The sequence below is a fragment of the Phoca vitulina genome, unplaced genomic scaffold (genome assembly GCF_004348235.1).
Source record: "Phoca vitulina isolate PV1807 unplaced genomic scaffold, GSC_HSeal_1.0 scaffold6, whole genome shotgun sequence".
Lineage (NCBI taxonomy): Eukaryota > Metazoa > Chordata > Mammalia > Carnivora > Phocidae > Phoca > Phoca vitulina.
In genome coordinates this window covers 48,460,911-48,485,509 of record NW_022589709.1, presented here as the reverse complement: position 1 = coordinate 48,485,509, position 24,599 = coordinate 48,460,911, and the positions used below count along the sequence as shown (strand labels likewise).

General features: G+C 38.4%; 2 protein-coding genes across 6 annotated transcripts in view; both read left to right on the top strand.

Moving 5' to 3' along the window:
• The window catches only part of TENT2 (terminal nucleotidyltransferase 2), a 68,100-nt gene extending 57,091 nt beyond the window's left edge, over positions 1-11,009 (top strand). For all 4 annotated transcript variants that reach the window (XM_032404120.1, XM_032404119.1, XM_032404123.1 and 1 more), the window contains 3 exons: positions 2,397-2,488; positions 7,867-7,946; positions 9,555-11,009. In XM_032404120.1, coding sequence (XP_032260011.1) covers positions 2,397-2,488; positions 7,867-7,946; positions 9,555-9,629 — 247 coding nt within the window. In that variant the 3' untranslated portion in view covers positions 9,630-11,009. The remainder of the gene's footprint in view (positions 1-2,396; positions 2,489-7,866; positions 7,947-9,554) is intronic.
• A 2,493-nt stretch (positions 11,010-13,502) lies between these two features.
• Positions 13,503-24,599, top strand: part of CMYA5 (cardiomyopathy associated 5) — an 88,154-nt gene continuing 77,057 nt past the window's right edge. For both annotated transcript variants that reach the window (XR_004299392.1, XM_032404118.1), the window contains exon 1: positions 13,503-13,976. Coding sequence is in view for 1 of the 2 variants with exons in the window: in XM_032404118.1 (XP_032260009.1) it covers positions 13,828-13,976 (149 nt within the window). In the remaining variant the exon portion in view is untranslated. The remainder of the gene's footprint in view (positions 13,977-24,599) is intronic.

The following is a 24,599-nucleotide window of genomic DNA, read 5'->3' as shown; positions in this document are numbered from 1 at the left end:
AATTTTACATTCAAAAGATTGTCATATATTATCAAATCTGTTTTAGATTAAATTAAACTGTATATCTGCTCTCCTGTTCTTTTCTGGTACATTCCTCTTCTATGGACTATATCTTATTTTACATTTCAATTGTTGAGTGACAATAACAGATTTTTACGTGGCAAACAAATTATGGTAGAAAAATATGGTATGATAAAAGGCTTAATTTGGGGCCAGTGTTTTAAAGAAAGAAATATTTAGGGAAAATGTTTCTAAATTGCCATTTGAATTTTACATTTAAATTCACCTTTAAGAGTAAAAATAGCATATAAGTTATATCTATCAGGTTTTATGATTTCATATATTTAGTAATTTAGAAATATTTAAAAGTGCTTTGAAAATGCAATAGATTGAATCAGTCTAAATAATAGTGATTTAAAATATTTTTTTCCTCTGTGAAGTACTTCAGGTGTTACAGTCACTTAAATAACTGCATTATTTGGGTTGATTATAGGTTGAAGCTTAAATGATACCTGTTTAGGGATGATAAAGTGAATATTGGTATGTCACATATGTTTCTGTCACCTGGTTTAGAACCAAGTATTGGCATGTAATATAAATTCTGGATTGGATTTCATACAAGTATGGTGAGGAGAGTTCCTTTGATTTAAGAAAGTAAAAATTGTAATTTAGCAGCAGGATACAGTATTTCAAGATTCTAAACTTGTCTGAAAAAAATCGCTTTATCCCTTTTTAACATAATGTTTCCAATTTTAATTTTATTGCAGATTCAACTGTCCTGTAAGTTCAGTGAGAAACAAGTAGTCTCAAGAAAAAAGTTCATTTTATTAGTGAAATATATCTTAAGTGGTATAAAGTAAAGCACATAGTATAATTCACCCGTGATCATGTTTGGTTCAGGCATGTGGTTATATAACTCTCCCCTTGACATTGTTTTATTTTATTGTTATTAGTTATTTATTAATTTATTTAAGTCATCTCTGTATCCATTGCGGGGCCTGAACTCACAACCCCAACGTCAGGAGTTGCATGTTCTACCTATCGACTGAACCAGCCAGGCACCTCTACATTGTTATTTTAAAAAAATTTTGGAAACACACTTGGGCCAACAGAGCAGTGTACTTTTCTGTTTGGAGTTTATACTAATGGAGCTGCTGTACACGAAATATCCAAAACATGTTACTGTAATTAATACTGTTTCTCATTGATAACCCACTTAGTTTTTAAAAAGCATAAATTCTGATATGTATTCTTAAAGAACTTAAAGCTGTCTTTGCAAAGTATTTCTAAATTGTACTCCTCATAAGAAAAAATAGAAAATCATACTTTGAGGATCCTTTTCAATTATCAAACTTCACAAGATGCAATGTTTTTTTGCATATTTTACATAGAGATTAATCAGTTTTCCAGAAACAAATGCCGTATTGGACCCTCAATTATATTCCTAGGGATTCTTTTTCATCTGATAAGTAGAGGAAGGGTAAGATCAGTGTTGGAGTTGGAAGGTCCCAAACCTTGGTCTTTTTATTCTTACTGAAATGTTGGACAAAGCTAAGTATGGCTGAAAATAGAGATATTAACTATTTTCCAAACTCATTTGTCTCTTACATACAAACTGAATGGTCATACGTTTTACAGTGTTCCTTGAGAAAAAGAAAATTGTACTTGTGCAGAAGTAGTATAATTGTAAAGAAATTTTTAAAAAACAAAATATAAGGTTAGTACATACTAAAGACTGAACAATTACTTTCAGACATGCTGATAAAAAATTGTTTTACTTGAATATAACTTTACCGTTAAGAGTTACATCTGATATATAGCAATAACAGTATGTTTTCAGAGTATTAATTTTTCCTAAAACAGCATCTACTGGCTTCTCTTGGATAATTGTAAAATTTTCTCCCAAATCATACAAGTGGACATGCAGTAAACAAAAATTATTTAATGATACCAGAAAACAACACAAGATTGCATCTCTCTTAACAAATAAAAAATCCTTACTGAGGTGCTAACAGCGAACACAATTTTTACATTTTTTGCTTACTTACGCTTTATTTTTCATATTACTTCATTTATTCAATAAATAATGTATTGAAGGCCTACTTTATACTAAGCAACTATTTGAACAGTGAAAAAATACATAAATCAGCATCTTGGAGCTTTCATTCTGCTTCGGCGAGATATGCAGTAAACAGTAACATACTAAATAAGCAAATTGTTAGAATATAAGTGCTGTGGAGAAAAAAGGAGAAGGGGAAAAGGGATTGTGGTGCTGAGGGTCAAGGCAAGTTTCAGTATTTTGTGAGAAAATTAGAGTGGGACTTAGTATTATATAATAAATACAATAAAAGGGAAAATTAAGAAAATAGTTAACAGTTATGTTTTTCTTCTTGTAGCTGGAACAGTCAAATGATTTCAGTTCGTGAAGCCAAAGCCATTCCCAGGCCTGATGGTATTGAATGGAGAAATAAGTACATCTGTGTAGAAGGTAGATTTTCCACAACTACTTATTTACCATCTGGTTATCACCATGGTACTGAGAGAATTACTTGAATAATTCCAGTTTGTATTTCAGTTAAAAGTAATACATTTATGTTCTGACTTACAAGTCTTTTAGTTATAAAATTTTCTTTTTTTTCTTCCAACTTTTTACTTAAATTCCAGTTATAGTTTAATATTTAGTTTCAGGTGTGTAGAAGTTAGTGCTTCAACACTTCCTTACAACACCTGATGCTCATCACAAGTGCCCTCCTTAATCCCCATCACCTATTTCACCCATCCCTCCACCCACCTCCCCTCTGGTAACCAGCAGTTTGTTCTCTGTAGTTAGCAGTCTGTTTCTTGGTTGGCCTCTCTCTTTTGTTCCCCCTCTGTGTTGGTTTGTTTTGTTTCTTAAATTCGACATATAAATAAAATCATATGGTATTTGTCTCTCCCTCATTAACTCCATTTAGCATAATACTCTCTAGCTCCATCCACATTGTTGCAAATGGCAAGATTTCATTCTTTTTTATGGCTGAGTATTTTCATTTAATTTTTAAAAGTAAATTCTTTAGCTGTAAAAAATGATAAATATGAATTTAGGCATTTAATCTTCTAGTTTATAATATTTGAGCAGTCTTTATGCATCCCTCCTGCTTGTAGTTGATTGAAGCTTAATTTCATGACTTGAAGGTAGAAGAAAATACTACCTTCATGTGATGATTCTTACATTAAGATAAAATGAGTTCTTTTAAAATTAAAACGTTGATATTTAATGCAAGCTAGATTTTTATGAATAGAAATTTATTTTACTTTAAAAATTAAATGCCCTGAAGATAATTCTCTAAAATTAATTTACATATAGTTGAATATTTCTTTGAGTTGGTGGGAAATTGACTTCAAGAAGCAAAATTATTCTCACTGATGCTAAATTGAAGACTTTTGTAAACCTTGAGGTAAAAAAGAATAAAGCGTTAAGTTCAGCATTTGTAGGAAAACATCACATTTAGAATGTTTTAATCTTGGATTACATGCAACATCTTAAGAGTTTATGAATATGAAATTAAATTTCCTGCTTTGGTGGTTGGTTTGTTACACAGTGGGTGTATATTATTTTAGTTACTTGTGTTCTTTTGAATATTAAATACTTGTAAAGTGCTGTGTGTGATGTGATCCAATAGCTTGGCATATGGCATTACGCTGTTAAAAAACACAGGCATACCTTGGATATATTGTGGGTTCAGTTCCAGACCACCATAATAAAGCAAGTATCGCAATAAAGTGAGTCATGAATTTTTTTGGTTTCCCAGTGCATATAAAAGTTATGTTTACCCTATGTTGTAGTCTGTTAAGTACACAATAGCATTATGTCTAAAAGAATAATGTACATATCCTAATTTAAGAAGACTGTTGCTAAAAATTCTACCCATCATCTAAGTTTTCAACAAGTCGTAATCTTTTGGCTGATGGAGGGTCTTGCCTCAGTGTTGATGGCTGCTGTCTGATCAGGGTGATGGTTGCTGAAGGTTGAGGTGGCTATGGATTCTTAAAATGAAAATGAAACAACAGTGAAGTTTGCTGCATCAATTGACTCTTCCTTTCACAAATGATTTCTCTGTAGCATGTGAGAGCATTTTACCCATAGTAGAACTTCTTTCAAAATTGGAGTCAATCCTCTCAAACCCTGCCCCTGCTTTATCAACTAAGTTTATGTAATATTCTTTTTTTTTTTTTTTTAAAGATTTTATTTATTTGACAGAGAGAGACACAGCGAAAGAGGGAACACAAGCAGGGGGAGTGGGAGAGGGAGAAGCAGGCTTCCCGCTGAGCAGGGAGCCCGACACGGGGCTCGATCCCAGGACCCTGGGATCACGACCTGAGCTGAAGGCAGACGCTTAACCGACTGAGCCACCCAGGCGCCCCAGTTTATGTAATATTCTTAATCCTTTGAATCCTTTGTTGTTTTTTCAGTATTGTCACCAGGAGTAGATTCTGAGGAGCAGGTCCTATCCACTCAAGTTTTATCATGAGATGGTAGCAATTCAGCCACATCTCCAAGCTCCACTTCTAATTCTAGTTCTCTTGCTATTCCCACCACATCTGCAGTTACTTCCTTCACTGAAGTCTTGAACCCCTCAAAGTCATCCATTAGGATTGGAATCAGCTTCTTCCAACTCCTGTTAATGCTGATATTTTGACCTCTTCCCATGAATCATAAATGTCCTTAATGGCATCTCGAATGGTGCATTCTTTCTAGAAGGTTTTCAGTGGCTTTTGCCCAGATCCATAGAGCAAGCACTATCTATGGCCAATTATAACCTTACAAAATATATTTCTTAAGTAATGAGACTTGAAAGTTACTCCTTGATTGATGGGCTGCAGAATGGATATTGTGTTAGCAGGCATGAAAACAGCAGTCTCATTGTACATCTCCATCAGAGCTCTTGGGTGACCAAGTACATTGTCAAGGAGCAGTCATATTTTGAAAGGAATTTTTTTTTCTGAATTGTAGGTCTTAAAAGTGGGCTTAAAATAATATGTTGTAAACAGATGTGCTGTCGTCCAGGCTTTGTTGTTCCATTTATAGAGCACAAGCATAGTAGATAGAGCATAAATAGCATAATTCTTAATGGCCCTAGGATTTTCAGAATGGTAAATGAACATTGACTTCAACTTAAAGTCATCAGTTGCATTAGCCCCTAATAAGAGCATCATCTTGTCCTTTGAAACTTTGAACCCAGGCATTGACTTCTCTCTAGTTATGAAAATCCTAGATGGCATCCTCTTCAAATATAAGGCTGTTTCATTTACATGGAAAATCTGTTGTTTAATGTAGCCACCTTTGGGAATTATCTTAGCTAGATCTTCTGAATAAATTTCTGCAGCTTCTACATCAGCACTTGCTGCTTCACCTTGCACTTACATTGTGGAGATGGCTTCTCTCCTTAAGCCTCATAAACCAAACTCTGCTAGCTTCAGACTTCTCTTCTGTAGCTTCCTCACCTCTCTCAGCCTTCATAGAATTGGAGAGAGTTAGGGCCTTGCTTTAAACTAGGTTTTGGCTTAAGGGAATATTGTGGCTACTTGGTCTTCTATCCAGACCACTGAAACTTTCTCCATATCAGCAGTAAGACTGTTTCACTTTCATATTCCTGTATTCACTGGAGTAGCTCTTTTCATCTTTTCATTTCCGTAAGGAACTTTTCCTTTGCATGCACAACTTAGCTAACTTACCCAAGAAGCCTAGCTTTGACCTGTCTTGGTGTTCAACATGTCTTCTTCACCAAGCTTAATCATTTCTAGCTTCTGATTTAAAGTGAAAGATACGTAACTCTTCCTTTCACTTTACTTGGATACTTCAAGGCCATCGTGTGGTTATTAATTGGCCCAATTTCAGTATTGATGTGTCTCAGGGAAAATAGGGAGGCCTGGGGAGAGGGAGAGAGATGGGGCAACGGCCACTGGGTGGAGCAGTCAGAACACACACGGCATTTCTTAAGTTTGCCATCCTGTGTGGGTGTGGTCATGGTGCCCACAAACAATTATAATAATAACAGCATCAAAGACAGCTGATCACAGATCACTATAACAGATACAATAATGATGAAAAGTATGAAATACTAGGAGAAATACCAAAATGTGATAGAGACAACAAAGTGAGCAAATGCTGTTGGAAAAATGGCACTGCTAGACTTGCTTAGCACAGGGTTGCCATAGACCTTCAATTTATAAAAAAAAAAAAAAGCCCACAATATCTGCGAAGTGCAGTAAAGTGAAGTGCAGTAAAACAATGTATCCTATACTGTGACAATAAACTCCTTTTAAAAATGGCCTTAGTAAGCAATAAAAAAAATATATATACACAAAAGGAGGGTTTTTTTTTTTAAATTATGGGCCTGATTAGATTATTTGACAAATCTAGAGTTAACCTCTTCATCAGATTTTCTATTCTTCCATGCTTTTTCCAGGTCTTTCCCCTCAATTGCATTTTTTCCTTCTAGCGACTTCATTTTCTTTCTCTCTAGTCACATTCTCTTTTAGCTTTAGAGCATACATAGGTCTTCTCATCCTTGAAAAATACTCTTGATTTTAGTGGCTCTTGTAAGTACTTTTTTTTCCTCTTTTACAGTGCCAAAATTCTTTTTTTATTTAAGTAGGCTCCATACCCAATGTGGAGCCCAGCATAGGGCTTGAACTCACGACCCTGAGATCAAGACCTGAGCTGAGATCAGGAATCAGATGCTTAACTGACTGAGCCACCCAAGCACCCCCAGTGCCAAAATTCTTAAACTCTATAGTCATTTTTACCTACTCTTGGCATTATTTCAGCTATCTCATCTCATTTTAATGCCTTTAGTTATCTTCCTGTGCTCACTAGCATCCTCAGTTTCCTTCCTTCTCATATAGATAGTTTCCTTATGTCTGTATATGGACTCTTGTCTCTTACCTTGTGGATGAAGGGTTAGTGGGGTGGGGGTGAAGATGTGGAAGGTAATGTTGGAGAGACAACACACATAAAAACTTTTCCTTTGTTTTCTTTCTGTCTTCTGTACTTGCTATCCTGTTTCTCTCCTTTCACTGCCAAATTTCTTCTACAAGTTACTGTACTCACTGTATCTTTTTCTAAACCACCTACTCACACCATAACTCTGCACTGTTTTCTATCCTCCTGAGTATTAAACCTCTACTTTGAAAGGTAGTGACCGTTCTGCTGGACAGATCGTGGTCTTTTAAATTAAAATTAAATTTAAAATTACCTTTCTGTGGTATTTGACATTGACCACCTTTTTTGTGTATAGTGTTTTATTCTTTCTGATAATTGTTATTTAACCTATTTTTATTTCCCTTAGGGTAGGGATAGGTCCTTGACCCTCTGTGATTCTTCAGAATTCTTACTCACTTTTGTGATTTAGACTTAACATACCTATGCTGATGACTTTGTTTTAGTTATCCTCTCTCTTGAATTGTATCTACCTTATTAGAACACAATTCATAATAAAACTATTTTTATTTTTATTTTTTTAAAGATTTTATTTATTTATTTGACAGAGAGAGTTAGCGAGAGCAGAAACAAGCGGGGGGAGTGGGAAAGGGAGAAGCAGGCTTCCCACTGAGCAGAGAGCCTGATGTGGGGCTCGATCCCAGGACCCTGGGATCATGACCTGAGCCGAAGGCAGACGCTTAACCGACTGAGCCACCCAGGCGCCCCTAAAACTATTTTTAGATGCATATATCTGATAAGAGATTAGGCTTCACAATATGCAGTTGCTATTTTGTAGGTTAAAAACTGTCAAATATTGGCAGTTTCATATAGTTAAACCTGATATAGAAACTGAAGTTCTAGTTTTAATAATTTCTTGTTTATATGTACATTTAACATTGCAGAACCTTTTGATGGAACAAATACAGCCAGAGCTGTGCATGAAAAGCAGAAATTTGACATGATCAAGGATCAATTTTTCAAGGTAAATAATGCATCAGATTAACTCTAGAAACATTAGTGGAATAGTATGCTTTGAAAATGGAAAAATATATTTATAATAGAACATAATAGCCCTGTTTCCTGTGTTATGAAGTCATTAAAGTGGCACGGTAGGAAATTTATTACTTGATTGATAGATACACTTTTCCTTCAGAGAAATCTGACTGTTTTCGTTCACATGGCTTTCACTCTGATGGAAGTAAGCATTTCCTTAGTGAGCCAGTTAAGCTCTGAGAATGAGTGAGTAAAACGTAATGGACTCATTTCTCTCCTTAAAATTTCAAGGAACTTAGTGTAGCTTTAGAAGAGAGCTGATGTTTGTTCCATGATTTTTCTTCTGCATACCCCACTGTAACAGTGAACCTGAGTACCTTTTTATCTTTGCTTATATTTTGAGAAATTAAAAGAAAATCAATGTGTGTGTTTGTATACACACACATTTTGTATATATAAACTTCAGCCATATGTATGTAAACTGTCATTTATTATTTGGCTCTTTGGTCTACAGTATGAATTGATTCATCAGTGATTTTGTTAGGTGTGGTTTCTTTCTTCAAGGAGTTCCACAGTACAGTGTAGAAACATTGATGGAAATATATACTGTGAGACATATAGGAGAGAATGCTTCATTGAAGAAAAAGATCAGTGAACTATGAAGGTTATTTTAGAGGAATACTTTCTCATTAGACATACAAGTGGACTTTATTTTGATGATAATTAAAAATGCAAGTGTATCATATTACAAGCTATCCTTCCACATTAGGCCCTCTCAGTTTGTCAGCCAGATTAGAATATTAAGATTAATGGAATTCTGCAGGGCAAAACAAATATCCAAGAGGGAATATTTTTGTCTATCAGAACAAATTGAGAACTCAAAAACAGCATTGCTACATTGTTGATGCGTGAGTTTTCATTTAGGATTGATTAGCTATAAAACCAATACTTTCAGTCAATTGAACAACTGAAGTGAGAATTAAACTACAAAGATATGCAGTCACCAAGTAGTGAGCCAGAGTTTTAGCCTGTGAATAGAATTTGTTTTTTTTTTTTTTACAAGTTATATGTTTACTCTTCTTTTTCAAAACTATAAAGTGGTTTATTTGAGATTTACTCTCTCCATAATACTGTTTTTGATTGAAAAAGCTTACTAGATGCAAACTAGTCAACCAAGTAATTGAAGTAATTTTCTCACACCCTCTCAAACCCGAAGGTTTTGTCTTCATTACCTTGCTGTTGTAGATGAAATAGTTTAAATCTCTGAATAATTAATGTCTTGGTGTTAATATTGTCACTTGTATCTTTTTGTACCACCTCTGTGTCCATTTCTTTTTTAATGCTGTGTCCATTTCTTTTTTAATGAATTGGAATCACACAGGTATAGAGTTTTTAAATAACATTTTCTTTTCTGATGGCAGAAGCAATACTTTTACTATGTTAAAAACTTGGGAGATGATAAAACACAAAGAAAAAAAATTACCCCAATTTTACCACCTAGAGAGAACCACTATTTAACATTCCTAGTAACTCTCATTTCAGTCTTTTGTTCCACTTATATTTTATGTTTTAAGAATGATTTTTCTTTCTCTCCCAGTCATGGCACAGATTGAAAAACAAAAGAGATTTGAACAGTATACTACCTTTAAGAGCTGCTATCCTGAAAAGATAACTGGCCTGTATTTCTTAATAAAATCTTCTGAGAAATAAAGAACAATAGTAACATCATAATGCATTTTGTTTACCTCCATGGTTTCTTTTTAATTGTTCTTGTTTTCATGTTTTATTTTTAAGAGGACATACTTATATAAAGATTGCATATTTTATTATGACATTTCCTAATAAAACCCTTTGATTTAAAGATGTATTTTTGAAAATGTTTACATTGATTAGTAATATTATGGCATGAATTTTCAGATCAGATAAAATATTTTTTGGGGAATTATCTGAACAAATAAAAGGTTTTTGATATAACTTCAATTAATTATGCCACATGCTAATACTGAAGATATGTGTGGAATTTTGGAAAGGGATTGATTCGTACATACTTAACGTATAACGTACAGTAGATAGTTTGTTGCCTGTCTATTCTAGTAAAGTGAAGATTCAAGCCAGTTATTCAGTTACTTGAAGCAAAATGAAATCTGTTATTTCACTGAAATCACTGCAGAAGCATGAAATACTGGACAATTGCCTTAAGTCTTCACTTGACTCACCAGGATAGACTGAGGCTTTGGGTGTGTCTATATTAGCATTTCATTAGTACCTCACATGCTTTTGATGTACTCTTGAGATTGCTTTAAGTTTTTTGTTGAAAACAGTACATTTTGCACTGTAGTAATATGAGCACTAACTCTGTATTGTTCAGCAGTTAGTAAATTGTTTTAAAGAATTAGTTCATTGTAGACGTTTTGAAAAGATTGTAAGTCCCCTGTGCTTTATGATAGTTTAGTGCATTGTGCACTTTTACTTTATTTCATGTTTTCTTGCTTTTATTTTCCCTGTGACATGAAGCATCAGAAACTGGGGAAAGATCAAAGTTGAGATTATATCCTATTGATGGTATCAGATTTCTTCTGTATACGGTTATAGGATTGTAATCTAAACTGGAATTTTTAGGCAGTAAGCCACTATAAAATGTTTTAGGTAAGACATAAAATTATTATAAATAAAAACTTAATGTTTGTAAAGATAACTTTTTTAGTATTTTTTTTTCCATATGAAGAAGTAGTGGTAGCTGCTAAAAAAAAAGGCTACAGTGTTTTATTAAGGTTGTTTCTGGTTTATGTAAATATTTGTAAATTGGTCAGTGCCTGTACATTTAAATATGAAAAGTAATCTTGAAAACAATTTTAACTTTTTCAGAAGGACTGTGTACAACTTCTTTTAGACCTGCTGTAGCACAGTTTGTACCTCTAATGTATTTGGGTTTTTTGCAGACCAATTCAAATGCTAAGACTTTTGCTTTTCTTTGACTTGTAAAGGTGCATATTTTCATTTTCTCCTTTAAGTTTAAATTTTTGTATGATGTCAAATGGAATAAAGTTTATATGTGGACATTGTTGGTGTGTTTTTTTTTTCTTCTGTGCTAGTCTTTTGCGATGAGATAGAGGCTGTAGTTCTCATCTAAGAGAACTGAACTGAATCTAACTTTTATGCTTGATAATATAGATGATACAGAGAATCTTGGAATTGAGTTCATTCTTGGTTAAGCAGCTAACCACATCAACACCGTATTTCTCTGGCATTATTAGGAATGAAGCTTTCCACATAGGTGAATTTTTTAGATTACTCGTGTTTAACACTTTTGAGGCAATGGAGCTTTTATACATCAGTTCTTTTTCTTGGTAATTTTCCTAAAATATACACTGTGCAACTCTTCTTTATCAGAATGTACTGAGTATAATTAATATTCTAGTGATGACTCTGATAATCATTAAAAACAATAAAAAACAGTCCTGGTACTCTGTGGTAATACTGTGTAGCTCTCAGGGATGTGTAAGTGCAAAGGGCGTTCTGCCTCTACAGTATTGGGACATCTCCTAAGAAAGCCCTAGCATTCGTTTACCATGGTATGGACTCTTTTATTGCCACTGTTTCTCAGCGCTCAGTGCCACGCACTCCCCCACCCCCTCATCTTGCTGCTGCTACTTTTTAGCTATCTTGCTGTAACACATAGATAAAGAAGTTATTTGTTAATAAATTTATACCCATTTCTAAATTAATAGACTGAAGCCTAAGATTATGTACCTTGTGCTAGACAGATGTGTCAGATAAGTGGGCTGTTAATATATGAGGGAATTTTTTATTTTTAGACTTTTAAATTATTTTTAGTTTGAATTTTTGAATTTTTGTGTGGTGAATAATACCTTCTTTTATGTTCTATTTGTATTGATCTGGCCATTTCATTTGCATGCATTGTTAAGAAGATAGTGTTAGAAACTTAAAAATGTGTAATCCGTACTGCAGTTCTAAATTTTGGATTGGTTTGAAGTAGGATCTTTGCAAATAAATCTTGACTTTAATTAGTGTTCCCAAGAAATTTTGAGTTAGATGGAGGGAATATACAGCAGCTTCCTGTAGTTTTGGTTAAGTGTTTAACAGATTCTCACAACTATGATTGCATTCTTTTTGTCCTAGGTGAGGAGTCAGTCATTTGGGATTACTAGTTGGGTAAACCTAGCTCATGTTAAGATAATAACTTGCTGAACCTGGTTTAATGAACCCTGGAAGACTGGACTCCTCTGTCTTCCCTTCCCATACACACCAGCTGATACTTCTATACTGTATCTGAATTATCTGTAGTTCTTTCCTCACAGACTTAATACACACATACAAGCTAGTGTAACTGGTGAATATTACCTAACGTATGTTCATATTTAACAACTCTGTGAATAGAACTTGCTGTAATTAAAAATAAATGTTAGCTATTCTAGCCATAAAATCATCCTCATGAAAAGAAGACTGTTAGAAAGATACCTCTATCTGTTGTATGTACTGAGCAGGTCTGGTCCTGTTTTCTTCAGGCAACATTCATTAAGTGTCTACTCTGTGCTAAGTTTTGCTTCTGGCCTTGTAAGAGATGGGGATGGTGTGGAAAAAGATGAGTAACAAATTTATAGAGTGTACTGAGGGAAAGAGACACAAACATAATTTGAATATAGGATAATGGAACCCGAAAGGGGTATTGAACTTAACCTGGGCATATCAGAGAAAGGTGGGGATCTTGAATGGAGAGTCACCAGGTAAATAAAGGTTGGAAAAACCTTTCAGGCAGAAGGAATTGTAAATAAAGGCACAGTGGTGTGACTTGATAAATGTTGGGAATCCTGACTTCTAAAGAAGAAACCAGACAAATGTGGGTTGTTATCCAGTGTTCATCTTCCCTAAGGAGCTTGGGCTTTAGTCCTTGAGCATAGAGAAGCCATTGAGGGGTTTTAAGTATGGGCATGCTATGATCCAACGCAAGTCTGGGGCCTTTGGGCTGAGTTTCAGACAGAACTTAGACTTTGGCCAATGTGAGGAAAATTATTTCTCTTGAAGGTTTTTAGGGGAGATAAAAATGCCCTGACTTAAACAGTCTACAGGTCACGGAGGTCGAGAATACACAATTAATTGATTTGCAACACAAAAGGAGCCAATATGAAGGAACAACGGTTGAAAACTGGGCCCTTGAAGATGGCAGACCTAGCTTTGTTTCCCATAGGATCACATACTAGGCAGGAGACCTTGAGCCAGCCAGCTTCCCAAGCTCTTCTGAGTCTCAGTTTTCTGATCTAAAAAACCAGCATTGCAGTTAAACATGCCACAGCAGAATTGTGAGGGGGTAATGGAAGTGAGACCCTTAGCAGAGTGCCTGAACTAGTAAGCGCTCTGCTCAGTAAGGAGTAGTTACTTAGTTGGGATGAAGGGTCCATCAAGTAGTTGGGCACCAAACACACCAAAGCCACACCAAAGCCACACCAGAGCCACACTGGAGGGAAGAGAGGCGCGGCTGGGTGCCTTTCCTCCTTTCAAGTCCCAGGTGCAGCTGGAGCCTGCCCCGCTTCGGAATGGTGATCAAGAGTCGCCCAAAGGGCCTCCAGGGATCTGCCTAAACTGGGGCGGGGAGGGCCGGGGCGGGGGGGAAGTTGGCAGACGCCGGGGAAGAGGGGAACTCGCTGAGCCCGGGCCCCAGAAGCTCGGTGGCGAAACTTTGACGCCTTCTATTTAAAGTCTCGGGGCTGGCCCGCCCCCGGGGCCGGGAACCCGAGCCGCCCGCCGGGGCAGGGCAGAGCCCGGCCGGGGCCAGAGGCGCAGTCAGAGGGAGAACACCGGGCGCGCGCGGGCGGCTCCGGCTCCAGCTCCGGCTCCGGCCCGGCAGAGGCACGATGGCGAGCAGCGACAGCACCTACGCCGCGGAGAGTCCCCTCGGCTCCGACGGGGACGAGGAGGCCACCCGAAGGCTGGAGAGCGACGAGGAATCGGAGAGCGAGGAGGACGAGACGGCCGCGGAGTCGGAGGAGGAGCCGGACGCCAGGTAGCGTGCGCCCCTCTCAGGCCACAGCCCGAGCGCTCGCCCGGCCGCGGGCCTGGAAATGCGGCCTCGAAGGCAGGGGCTTCGCGGGGAGACTCCGCACGCTTCCCTTTTCTTTTTCAGCTAGCGTGCCTTGCCTCTGAGCTATGCACTTTCTCTCAGGGGGTGCTGCCTCGTAAGAAACTTGAAGGTGAAGGTGCTTGCTGTCAGCTGGAGTGACAGGCCCGCCTGCAGCAGCAAAGTTCATTACCGCCCCCCCTCCTCCTCTCCGCCACCCCCGCCCCCCCTCCGCCCAACAACTTGTGACTTGCGGCTCTCGTTTATTCCTGGGGATTTACTTAGGGTCCTGCCTAACTGCAGGAATGTGTTGAACCGCTTGTATTTGGCCCAAGGCGTAGGAACAATCTTAAAAGCCTGAGCTATAGAAGAGAAGGGGATATGAAGTGGGGGTGGAGACGGAGAGGGCTGCTCTGGAGCCTTCAGATGACTGACTGGAGGTCTCTTGGAACCGGCACTAGGTCGCTGTAAGAGGACTTTAATTTGGTGCAAAGGCTCGTAAATTACTTGGAGAAAAACATAAGTTTCAATAACCCCTGTTCTTAAAATCCTTTTTTTTCATGGTTCCAAATATCAACGTTTCTATGAATGTGATTACGATTAGGCAATACTGTATTAAAAATATGGGTCTCCTTCCACTTCCATCTCCCAGACTTCACGTAGGCCCTAAAATGAGAATAGTAGGACTCATCTCCTATTTGGATTTGTTTCTACTTTCACATGTTCTCTTTGGGGTGTGGGTTTTTTGTTTGTTTTGTTTTGTCAGTCAGTGATGTCCTTTCCTAAATCTATTATTATCAGTAGAATGGCTTTGTAGGGGACAGATGGATGTGCAACATTTCAGAATGCCCCTCTTACTCAAAGTTAAAAGTTCCGTCCAACCAGAGCCAGCAGAGCTGAAGTTGAAATAGCCCATGGAGTAGCACCGATTAAGGGGACTAGTCAGTCAGTTTAGAAGTCTGGAATGTTGGTCACATATTTATCTAGTAACTGCCAAGTGGGAAGTAGGCAGAGCACCTGTCCTCAAGGGCTTTATGGAAGAAGTTAGCAATATGGGGAGTATGAGTCTCTGTGCTAAATAAACGCGAGGGGCAGGGAGGAAGAGAGTGTGTAGATCGGTGCTGCTTTGAGAAGTGGGCATGATCTGGGCTTTAGTGAGTAGGCAGGAGATGCAGAAAGGAAAAGAGGAAGAGAAGGTACCTGTGGGAGACGGAACAGGGAGTAGTGACCTGTGATTCCTGGACAATACTGAGAAGGGAAATCTGCCAATCCCAGCCTTTATAACCTTTCCCCCTTAATGGTGTTCAGGATCCTTATATCTTTGCCCAACCAAAATTTACCACCTAGAGAATTTGCAAACTCATTTACTCTAAAATGTGAGCAGCTGACAGTGATTCAAAGCACGTTGAGGTTGCATTGCCCTTTAACAAAGGTCAAGATCTTCAGGTAGAGATAGGATTTATCTGCAGTAAATTTCAGCCTGCTCTGACTACAGATGGTAAGGTGGACATTAGGGCAAGAATTGGAATTAATAGGGTGAGGGCAACCAGAGGGAAAGGGGTGGGGGTGGAGGCCTTGCAAACCATCACACTTTTTAATTTTGGATTTGATGACATGGGTAACAAGAAATCAGTAAACTTGTGAGCAAGATTTAGGAAAACAGACTAGAGTTACGGAAGGATTGCTGATAGCAGACTGGAAGTTGGTTTTAGAAGGACTCAGATCAGGGAGACAGTAACAAAGAGAAAGATGTCTAGGGATTGAACCATGGCGAAGGCCAGGGGAAAGGAGATGAGAACCATAGCTAGAAGTGGAGAGATGCCAGCGGGCAGGACCTCTCAGGGGAACTGGGAGTCCCCGACTTTTTCCCACCTCAAAGTGTTGTCACAAATCAAACTATTTTGTTGTAAGTTTACAAATATGGCCTAAAGTTCTTTTTTTTTTTCCCCTGAGGCTAGGTGAGAATTTGGAATATTCTCTAAAGGATGGGAGGTAAGAATGCTGTCCCATCCTTCTTCGCCCCTTCCTCTTGGCTCTGCTGCCAAAGTTTTAGAGTTATAAGAGAGTCCACTCTGTGCCAGTCTTGGTGCTGAGTGTTTACGGATATTTTCTCATTTTAAACCCTTCCAGCAACACTATGTGCTGACTGTCCTTTTATAGATGAGGAAACTGAGGCTTTATATGCTTTACTGAGGGTATAAGGCAAGTCATAGAACCCGGAGGTGAGCCTGGGTCTGCTTCCTCCAAGCCACTGCTGGACTTTGACCACCTCCCTTCTTGTGCAGGAGAGAGACCCTTACTGTAGGTGAACCTGGAATAGCTCCAACTAGCTTCTACCTTGAAAAATTACTAGACCTCATTCTTTGCATAATAGTAGAAGTTTCCCCCCATCTTGAATGGAAAGGCTGTTTGCATTTTCTTGGCGGTTGGAACCATTCTCAGAAGTTAAATTACAAACTGGGTTTTTTTTAAACTGAGAGGCACTTAATAGTAAATAAATGGAAATAGCCTAATAGTAACAGAATGATTATTGCATCTACTTTATGTGATGTTACTAAGCCATTATTAAAATGCTATTTATGAAGATTTCTAACAATATGGGAAGTATGTATATTGAATATGAAAGAAATGCTCATTGTATAATTTAGAATGATCTCACTATAAAATATGTATTGGAAAAAGGCCTAAAAGGTTAATAAAGTTTCATAAAAGGTTAATAAAGGTTAACATAATGAAGAATATAATAAAAGTTATGGTAACCTTTATTAACCTTAAGGTTAAAAAAGGTTTATAGTAGCTGTCTCTAAGTGATGGGATAATGGTTGACTAAAATTTTAAAAAATATCTGTATTTCTTGGTTTTTCTATAATGAACAGGTAGTGCATTTTATTATCAGAATAAAAGCTTAAAAATTCAAAAGGCAGAAGTGTAATCTGCTTGTAAACCTTTTCTTTACACTTTCAAAAATGGCAGATGGAATTATCCATAGCCACGTTTCTGAATCAAGGAAAAAATTCCCTTTAATTATAAAAATGCTTTTCTAGTGCAGAAAAGCTCACTAGTACACATGCCAATGCTTGTATTGAATCAGAGAACTACCCTCCTGATATATTATTTAGTGATAAGAGTATGATATACGGCATGAAGAAACCCGAGTGTGAATCCTACTAGCCATTCTATCATGGGCAAATTCCCTATTTTCTCGGAGCCTCAATTTTCTCATCTGTAAAATGGTAGTAATACTTCCTAATTTATAAAGTTGTCATAGGATTAAATAAACTACATGAATATGTGTAAGAGTACTTGCCTTTAGTAAGTTCCCAATAAGTTTTAGTTTCTTACCTCCTTTCAGATGAACCATTATTGGCAGCAAAGCTTTATCTTCTGCCCACCTCCATCAGTGAGGGGGGAATGATGGTCTCTGTTTTTAATATGAGTCATGATCCTATTTCACTTTGACTTTCCTATATTCATTCATTCACTAAACATTCATGGAATACCTACTAATTGCCATGGACCATGCAAGGTGCTAGGGATACAAAAATTACTAAGAATCCGTTACTGTTCCAAGGTGTTCCCATTCTCATTGGAGAAATAGAAATAGAAAAACACAATTATGTCATTAACTGTTATAAGAGGTTTGAGGAAAAAAAGGTCTATATGAAGTACCTCAAAGTAGGGATCTAGTCCTGGGATCCATCTTGCCTGGAAGGAATGGGGAAGTCTTCATCAGGGGCCTTGGGAGCAGGGTATTCAATCATAATAAAGTGCCTAGAGAGCTAATAGTTTGTGACTGTCAAAAAGGATTTTTGTGTTGCTAAAGCTTCATACAAAAGTTAGATGTAGAAAGCAGCTCTATAGAACCCACAGGATGTTCGAGCTGGGAGAAGGTTTAGAAGCATCTTTTCCCAGCCAGTCCTTTTGCAGATTCAGAAGCTGAATGTCAGGGGACATTTGTTCAAAGTCACACAAGTTTTTAGTGGTAGAATTGGGACTAGATCCAGCTGCCTCAGCTCCAATCCAATGTTCATTAATTTATTCATTCAACAAACATTTATTGAACTCCTGTGTGCCAGACACTTTCTAGGCACAAAGGATATAGCAGTGAACAAAATGAACAAAGTTTCTGACTTCCTAGGAGTGACTTTCCAGTTTGGGGAGATAAACAAACAAATAAATACGTAATATGCCAGGTGGCAGTAAGTGATAGGAGGACAAATGCAGCAGGATAAGGGTTATGCTGTTGTGGATATGTGTTGGTGAAGAAGGCCTCTCTGATAAGGTGACACGGGCAGAGAAGGAAGGAATGAGCGTCCTAAGAAAAGGGAAGAGCTGCTGCACGGGCACTGAGGCAGGAACACGTGGGGCTTGTTTGAGGACACAAGGAGGTCAGGTTGCTGGAGCAGAGTAAATATGGGGGAGGGGGGTGGGAGGTGAATCTGAGAAGTAGTTGGGTTGCAGATCAAGTAGGGCTTTACAGGCCGTGGTAAGGACGTCATGTTTTAGTCTGAGTAGAATAGGAAGCTGTATTCGGTCTACCGTATCACTCAAGGTTTAAAACAAAGACCTGGTGATTGCAGTATCCCATGCAGTAGTAAGGGCCCACGCACTCATATATTCATTAGTAATATTTATTGTATGCGGACCGTGTGCCGAACACGGTGCTGAATGTTTCAAACGTACGGTCTTCTACACGGAGGGAAGTATGTAAACAGGCACTCATTATTTTTGCATTTTTCTGACTGGAGACCAGTGAAGCCTGACCCTTTTAGTCTTTCTGATAGACTATTAGAAGTTTTTCAGTATTTTTGCCTTGGATCATTTTCTGTTGTTCAATTTTAAATTCTCTATTTAAGCACAGAGGATTTTCGCCACAGTAGTACCCACAACGTAAAAATCATCTTGAATTGCAGTTTTGCTAGTGCCTGTATAAAATAGGTCTGTCTGAGCTGATAGGAGTAAAATTAATAGTGACATTTACATTTAACTAATCATTGTAAGAAACAAAACTTTTGGAAGGTGAAGGCAGTTTGTAAGGGGTTTTTGTTATTAGTACGGAGCACTCTGTTTCCATATATCTATTTATATGCTGTCTCCCACTGCTGTGCTTACCCAGGTGTTTTGACAAGTGTGTTATTTGAGCCAGCCCTCTTTTGAGGTCAGTGGAAAGAGCTGAAATGGGAGGGGTGACTGCTCAGGATGCCAGAGACTGAGGGAGGAGAGAGATCACAACAGGCGCTTGGAGCCAGAAACTGAAGAGCTATTTAAATGTTGGCTGCATGGGTATTACATGCCCTTGGTTAGACTTTGACTCAATGTAGAGAATACAGCAAGAGTTGGATTTTTTTTTTTTTTAACAGCAAACCTATTAATGTGTGGAACATATTGACTATAGAATTTTGCAAATATAAAAGAAATGTGTCTTATATTTCTTGGATATTCTGAACCTAGGCTTAATGAAAACCTTGACTCAATTCAGACAATATAGCCAAATTCCTCTTCCTACCAAGAAAACTTAGAAAGCCAGGTTTAAGAGACTGGACGTGGCTTGTACCTGAAAGAGTAATCTTTGGCTTAGGCCAGCCTTATCCAGTAGAAATATAATGTGAGCCACATATGTAATTTAAAATTTTCTAATAGTCACATTAAAAGATGTAAAAAGCAGGTGAAATTAATTTAAATAATTTATTTTATTTAACCCCATATCCAAAGTATTATCGTTTCAACGTGTAATCAATATAAAAATTATTAATGGGGTATTTTATATATTTTTATGCTAAGTCTTTGAAATTTGGTGTGTATTTCACTTTTCAGTGCATCTCGATTCCTCCCTCACAGCTATGTTTCAAGTACTCAATAGCCACATGTGGCTAGTGGGTACCATATTAGACAATGCAGGCCTCATAATACCTAGACCTCCATTAGCTTCACTGGAATCCATAGACCTGCTCCTAAAGTTGTATATGCCAGGCCCTGTGCTAGGCACCAGGAGCATGAAGGTGATTGGGTGGCACAGCTGCTTCTCTCAAGGAGCTCAGTCTGGCACGGGGAAGCAGTTAGCTTCAACATAATGTCATAAACATTACACTAAGGATATTAACAAAGGAATAGAGAAAAGACATATATTCTTTTTTTTTTTTTTTTTTTAAGATTTTGTTCATTTGAGAGAGAGAGAGAGCACAAGCCAGGGGAGGGGCAGAGGGAGACGGAGAAGCTGACTCTCCGCTGAGCAGGGAGCCTGGTGCGGGGCTCAGTCCCAAGACCCCGGGATCATGACCTGAGCTGAAGGCAGATACTTAACTGGCTGAGCCATCCAGGTGTCCCAAGACATACATTCTTCTTAAAATTAGATTTAGAAAGGTTCTGCAGAGGTAATACAGCAGCTGGGCAGAAAGATATCTCAGGCACAATATGTGGTTAGATATTCCTTTAGGTCCTAGTTCCAACTCTTGTCCTGTTAATTGCTGCTCTGTCTAAACTTTCTTTTTCTCCTCTAGAAGCACTCAGGATTTCTAAGCCTGAGAATATTTGTTGAATGAATAAGTGAATGGCATGAATAACTGAACGAATGAATAAGCAAGTGAATTGTCAAATCATCCAGACTCCTGTGAGAAGCAAATTTAGTTGGGAGGTTGAACCTGTTAGATTAGGGAGAATTTTGGTACATTCATTGACCAGGAATTGACAATATTCAGTGACTCTGGAAACACAGTAGCTTGGAGGGGACAGTGATAAGTACTGAGGGATTGTTCAATTAGGATGTCTGCGGTCATCATTCCCAACTTCTGTGACTTGTTGGAAAGCCTCCCTTAGACTGGCCCTTGAGCCAGATCATAGATGGGAGGATAAGAATAGGCTTTGCTTTTTGTCCAGAGAAAAGTCCTCTATTAAGGCAACTGAAGTGTATTCAGTTCCAAAATTCCACATCCTAATCTGATAAAGTCCATGATATGTGGGAAGATTAATTGATGTCTACCAAATTGAATGCTCCAAACCTTCTTACGGAGCCACTGATGTTTTCTTAGTTTGATGATGCTTCTCTTTTAAAAAAAAAATTCGCATGCTAAACAAATTTACATTCACCACAAATTCCTCTTAATGTCTGATTACAGTAGGGCACTTAAAATTGTTGATTTGTAAATAAGATTAATTTCCTCCTGTTATGACTTTGTTAAATTAACATTTGTTAAGTGGAGCATAGGGTGCCAGATGGTGAGCCATAGTTTGACAAAAGACCACAAGAGAAATCGCAGTAGACAAGTTTAGTACTCACAAGTCCTGGAGGAAGTACACAGCATAGCTCAGGGGGCCACATGGGGAAGTCAAGGCAGAGTGCAGAGAGAAAGTCAAGACCTGGGACATATGCCTTTATTAGGGTCCATGAGTGGAGGACTTTGGGGCTTCCTGGGCTGAGACTGGATCAGTCAATTCAAACTAAAATGAGTGGGGTTTTGGTAAGCTCCATGGGGGTCTTATCTAAGGGGCACAGAGCAGGGAGGCATTGAAGATGGGGGAGATTGTTGATCACAAGAACTGCTGGGGAAGTCATATCAGGAACTTCAGTGGCATGTGACTCTTCAGACGGTTACCCAGGGCATGTGCTAGCATGAGGGAGGCTGGTGTCAGGTTAAGGCTCCTGCGGGTCACTTAGCCAAACAAAATGGATGCCGAGGGAGCAATACCTCGGAGTAGCTTAGCTAAGCTCATGACACCTCCAATTTTAGAAATGTACCTACTATAAAAAAAGAGGCTCATTTAGCAAATATTTATTGGGGACCTACATAGAGTGAGTGAACAAAACAGAATTCCTAATCTTTAGAGTTCAGTTTCTGGAGAGGGCAGACAGTAAACAAATAATCTCACATGCAATTAGTTGAAGTGAATGCATTGGTGAAATGAATTGGGCCTGGGGAACTGAGGTGGGGGTCTACCAGGACCCTGGCGCATCAAGTCTCAGTCCCTTAAGTTTCCTTGCTCATTTCCCTGTGAGTTGTGTGTCAGTCTCTGGGTCCATCTGGCTAGCCCTTCTCTATCTGTCTGCAGAAAAAGGTGTCACTGTCCTAGGTCCAAGTCTGGCAGGAAAGCCTGGCTGCTGATGGCACTTATCCTGGAAGGGGCCTTAGCATCATTTCCCTGACTTATGTTTCTGATGAGTGAACAGAGACCCAGGGAAGAAGGCCAACCATTATTTACTCAAGGAATAGCGAGTCTATTCCTTGCACTGTCACTTGTTATTTTGAGTTATTTTCACGATAACTCTATGATATAGGCATTGTTTTCATCTCCGTTTTATGAGAGAGAAAATGGAGGCTTAGCTGTACTGAGTAATTTATCTAATGTCAGGCAGCTGGAAAGTGCACTAGGATTCTAACCCTAGTCTAATGGCAGACTGCTGGAACACTCATGAATTCTGGGCTCACCTCAAGTTCTTGCATATGTATACACAGTGAACACACATCTGGTCTTTATTAGCCAATTTCTTTCTTTTTTACTTGAGTGTAAAATTACTTTTATTTTATTCTTTTTAATCCTTTAGAATCTTAGATTTTATTATGTTAATCACCATACATTACATCATTAGTTTTTGATGTAGTGTTCCATGATTCATTGTTTGTGCATAACACCCAGTGCTCCATGCAGAACGTGCCCTCCTTAATACCCATCACCAGGCTAACCTATCCCCCCACCCCCCTCCCCTCTAGAACCCTCAGTTTGTTTCTCAGAGTCCATAGTCTCTCATGGTTCGTCTCCCCCTCTGATTTCCCCCCCTTCATTCTTCCCTTCCTGCTATCTTCTTCTTCTTCTTTTTTTTTTTAAACGTATAATGTATTATTTGTTTCAGAGGTATAGGTCTGTGATTCAACAGTCTTACACAATTCACAGTGCTCACCATAGCACATACCCTCCCCAATGTCTATCACCCAGCCACCCCATCCCTCCCAGCCCCCACCACTCCAGCAACCCTCAGTTTGTTTCCTGAGATTAAGAATTCCTCCTTCAGTGAGGTCATATGATACATGTCTTTCTCTGATTGACTTATTTCACTCAGCATAATACCCTCCAGTTCCATCCACGTCATTGTAAATGGCAAGATTTCATTCCTTTTGATGGCTGCATAATATTCCATTGTATATATACCACATCTTCTTTATCCATTCATCTGTCGATGGACATCTTTGCTCTTTCCATAGTTTGGCTATTGTGGACATTGCTGCTATAAACATCAGGGTGCACGTACCCCTTCGGATCCTTACATTTGTATCTTTGGGGTAAATACCCAGTAGTGCAATTGCTGGGTTGTATGGTAGCTCTATTTTCAACTTTTTGAGTAACCTCCATACTGTTTTCCAGAGTGGCTGCACCAGCTTGCATTCCCACCAACAGTATAGGAGGGTTCCCCTTTCTCCGCAACCTCGCCAACATCTGTCGTTTCCTGACTTGTTATTTTTAGCCATTCTGACTGGTGTGAGGTGGTATCTCATTGAGGTTTTGATTTGGATTTCCCTGATGCCGAGTGATGTTGAGCACTTTTTCATGTGTCTGTTGGCCATTTGGATGTTTTCTTTGGAAAAATGTCTGTTCATGTCTTCAGCGCATTTCTTGATTGGATCATTTGTTCTTTGGGTGTAGAGTTTAATAAGTTCCTTATAGATTTTGGATACTAGCCCTTTATCTGATACGTCATTTGCAAATATCTTCTCCCATTCTGTCGGTTGTCTTTTGGTTTTGTTGACTGTTTCTTTTGCTGTGCAAAAGCTTTTTATCTTGATGAAGTCCCAATAGTTCATTTTTGCCCTTGCTTCCCTTGCCTTCCGTGATGTTTCCAGGAAGAAGTTGCTGCGGCTGAGGTCGAAGAGGTTGCTTCCTGTGTTCTCCTTTAGGATTTTGATGGACTCCTGTCTTACATTTAGGTCTTTCAACCATTTTGAGTCTATTTTTGTGTGTGGTGTAAGGAAATGGTCCAGTTTCATTCTTCTGCATGTGGCTGTCCAATTTTCCCAACACCATTTGTTGAAAAGACTGTCTTTTTTCCACTGGACATTCTTTCCTGCTTTGTTGAAGATTAGTTGACCATAGAGTTGAGGGTCCATTTCTGGGCTCTCTATTCTGTTCCATTGATCTATGTGTCTGTTTTTGTGCCAGTACCATACTGTCTTGATGATTACAGCTTTGTAATAGAGCTGGAAGTCTGGAATTGTGATGGCACCAGCTTTGCTTTTCTTTTTCAACATTCCTCTGGGTATTCGGGGTCTTTTCTGGTTCCATACAAATTTTAGGATTATTTGTTCCAGCTCTGTGAAAAAAGTGGATGGTATTTTGATGGGGATTGCATTGAATGTGTAGATTGCTCTAGGTAGCATTGACATCTTCACAATATTTGTTCTTCCAATCCATGAGCATGGAACGTTTTTCCATTTCTTTGTGTCTTCCTCAATTTCTTTCATGAGTATTTTATAGTTTTCTGAGTACAGATTCTTTGCCTCTTTGGTTAGATTTATTCCTAGGTATCTGATGGTTTTGGGTGCAATTGTAAATGGGATCAACTCCTTAATTTCTCTTTCTTCTGTC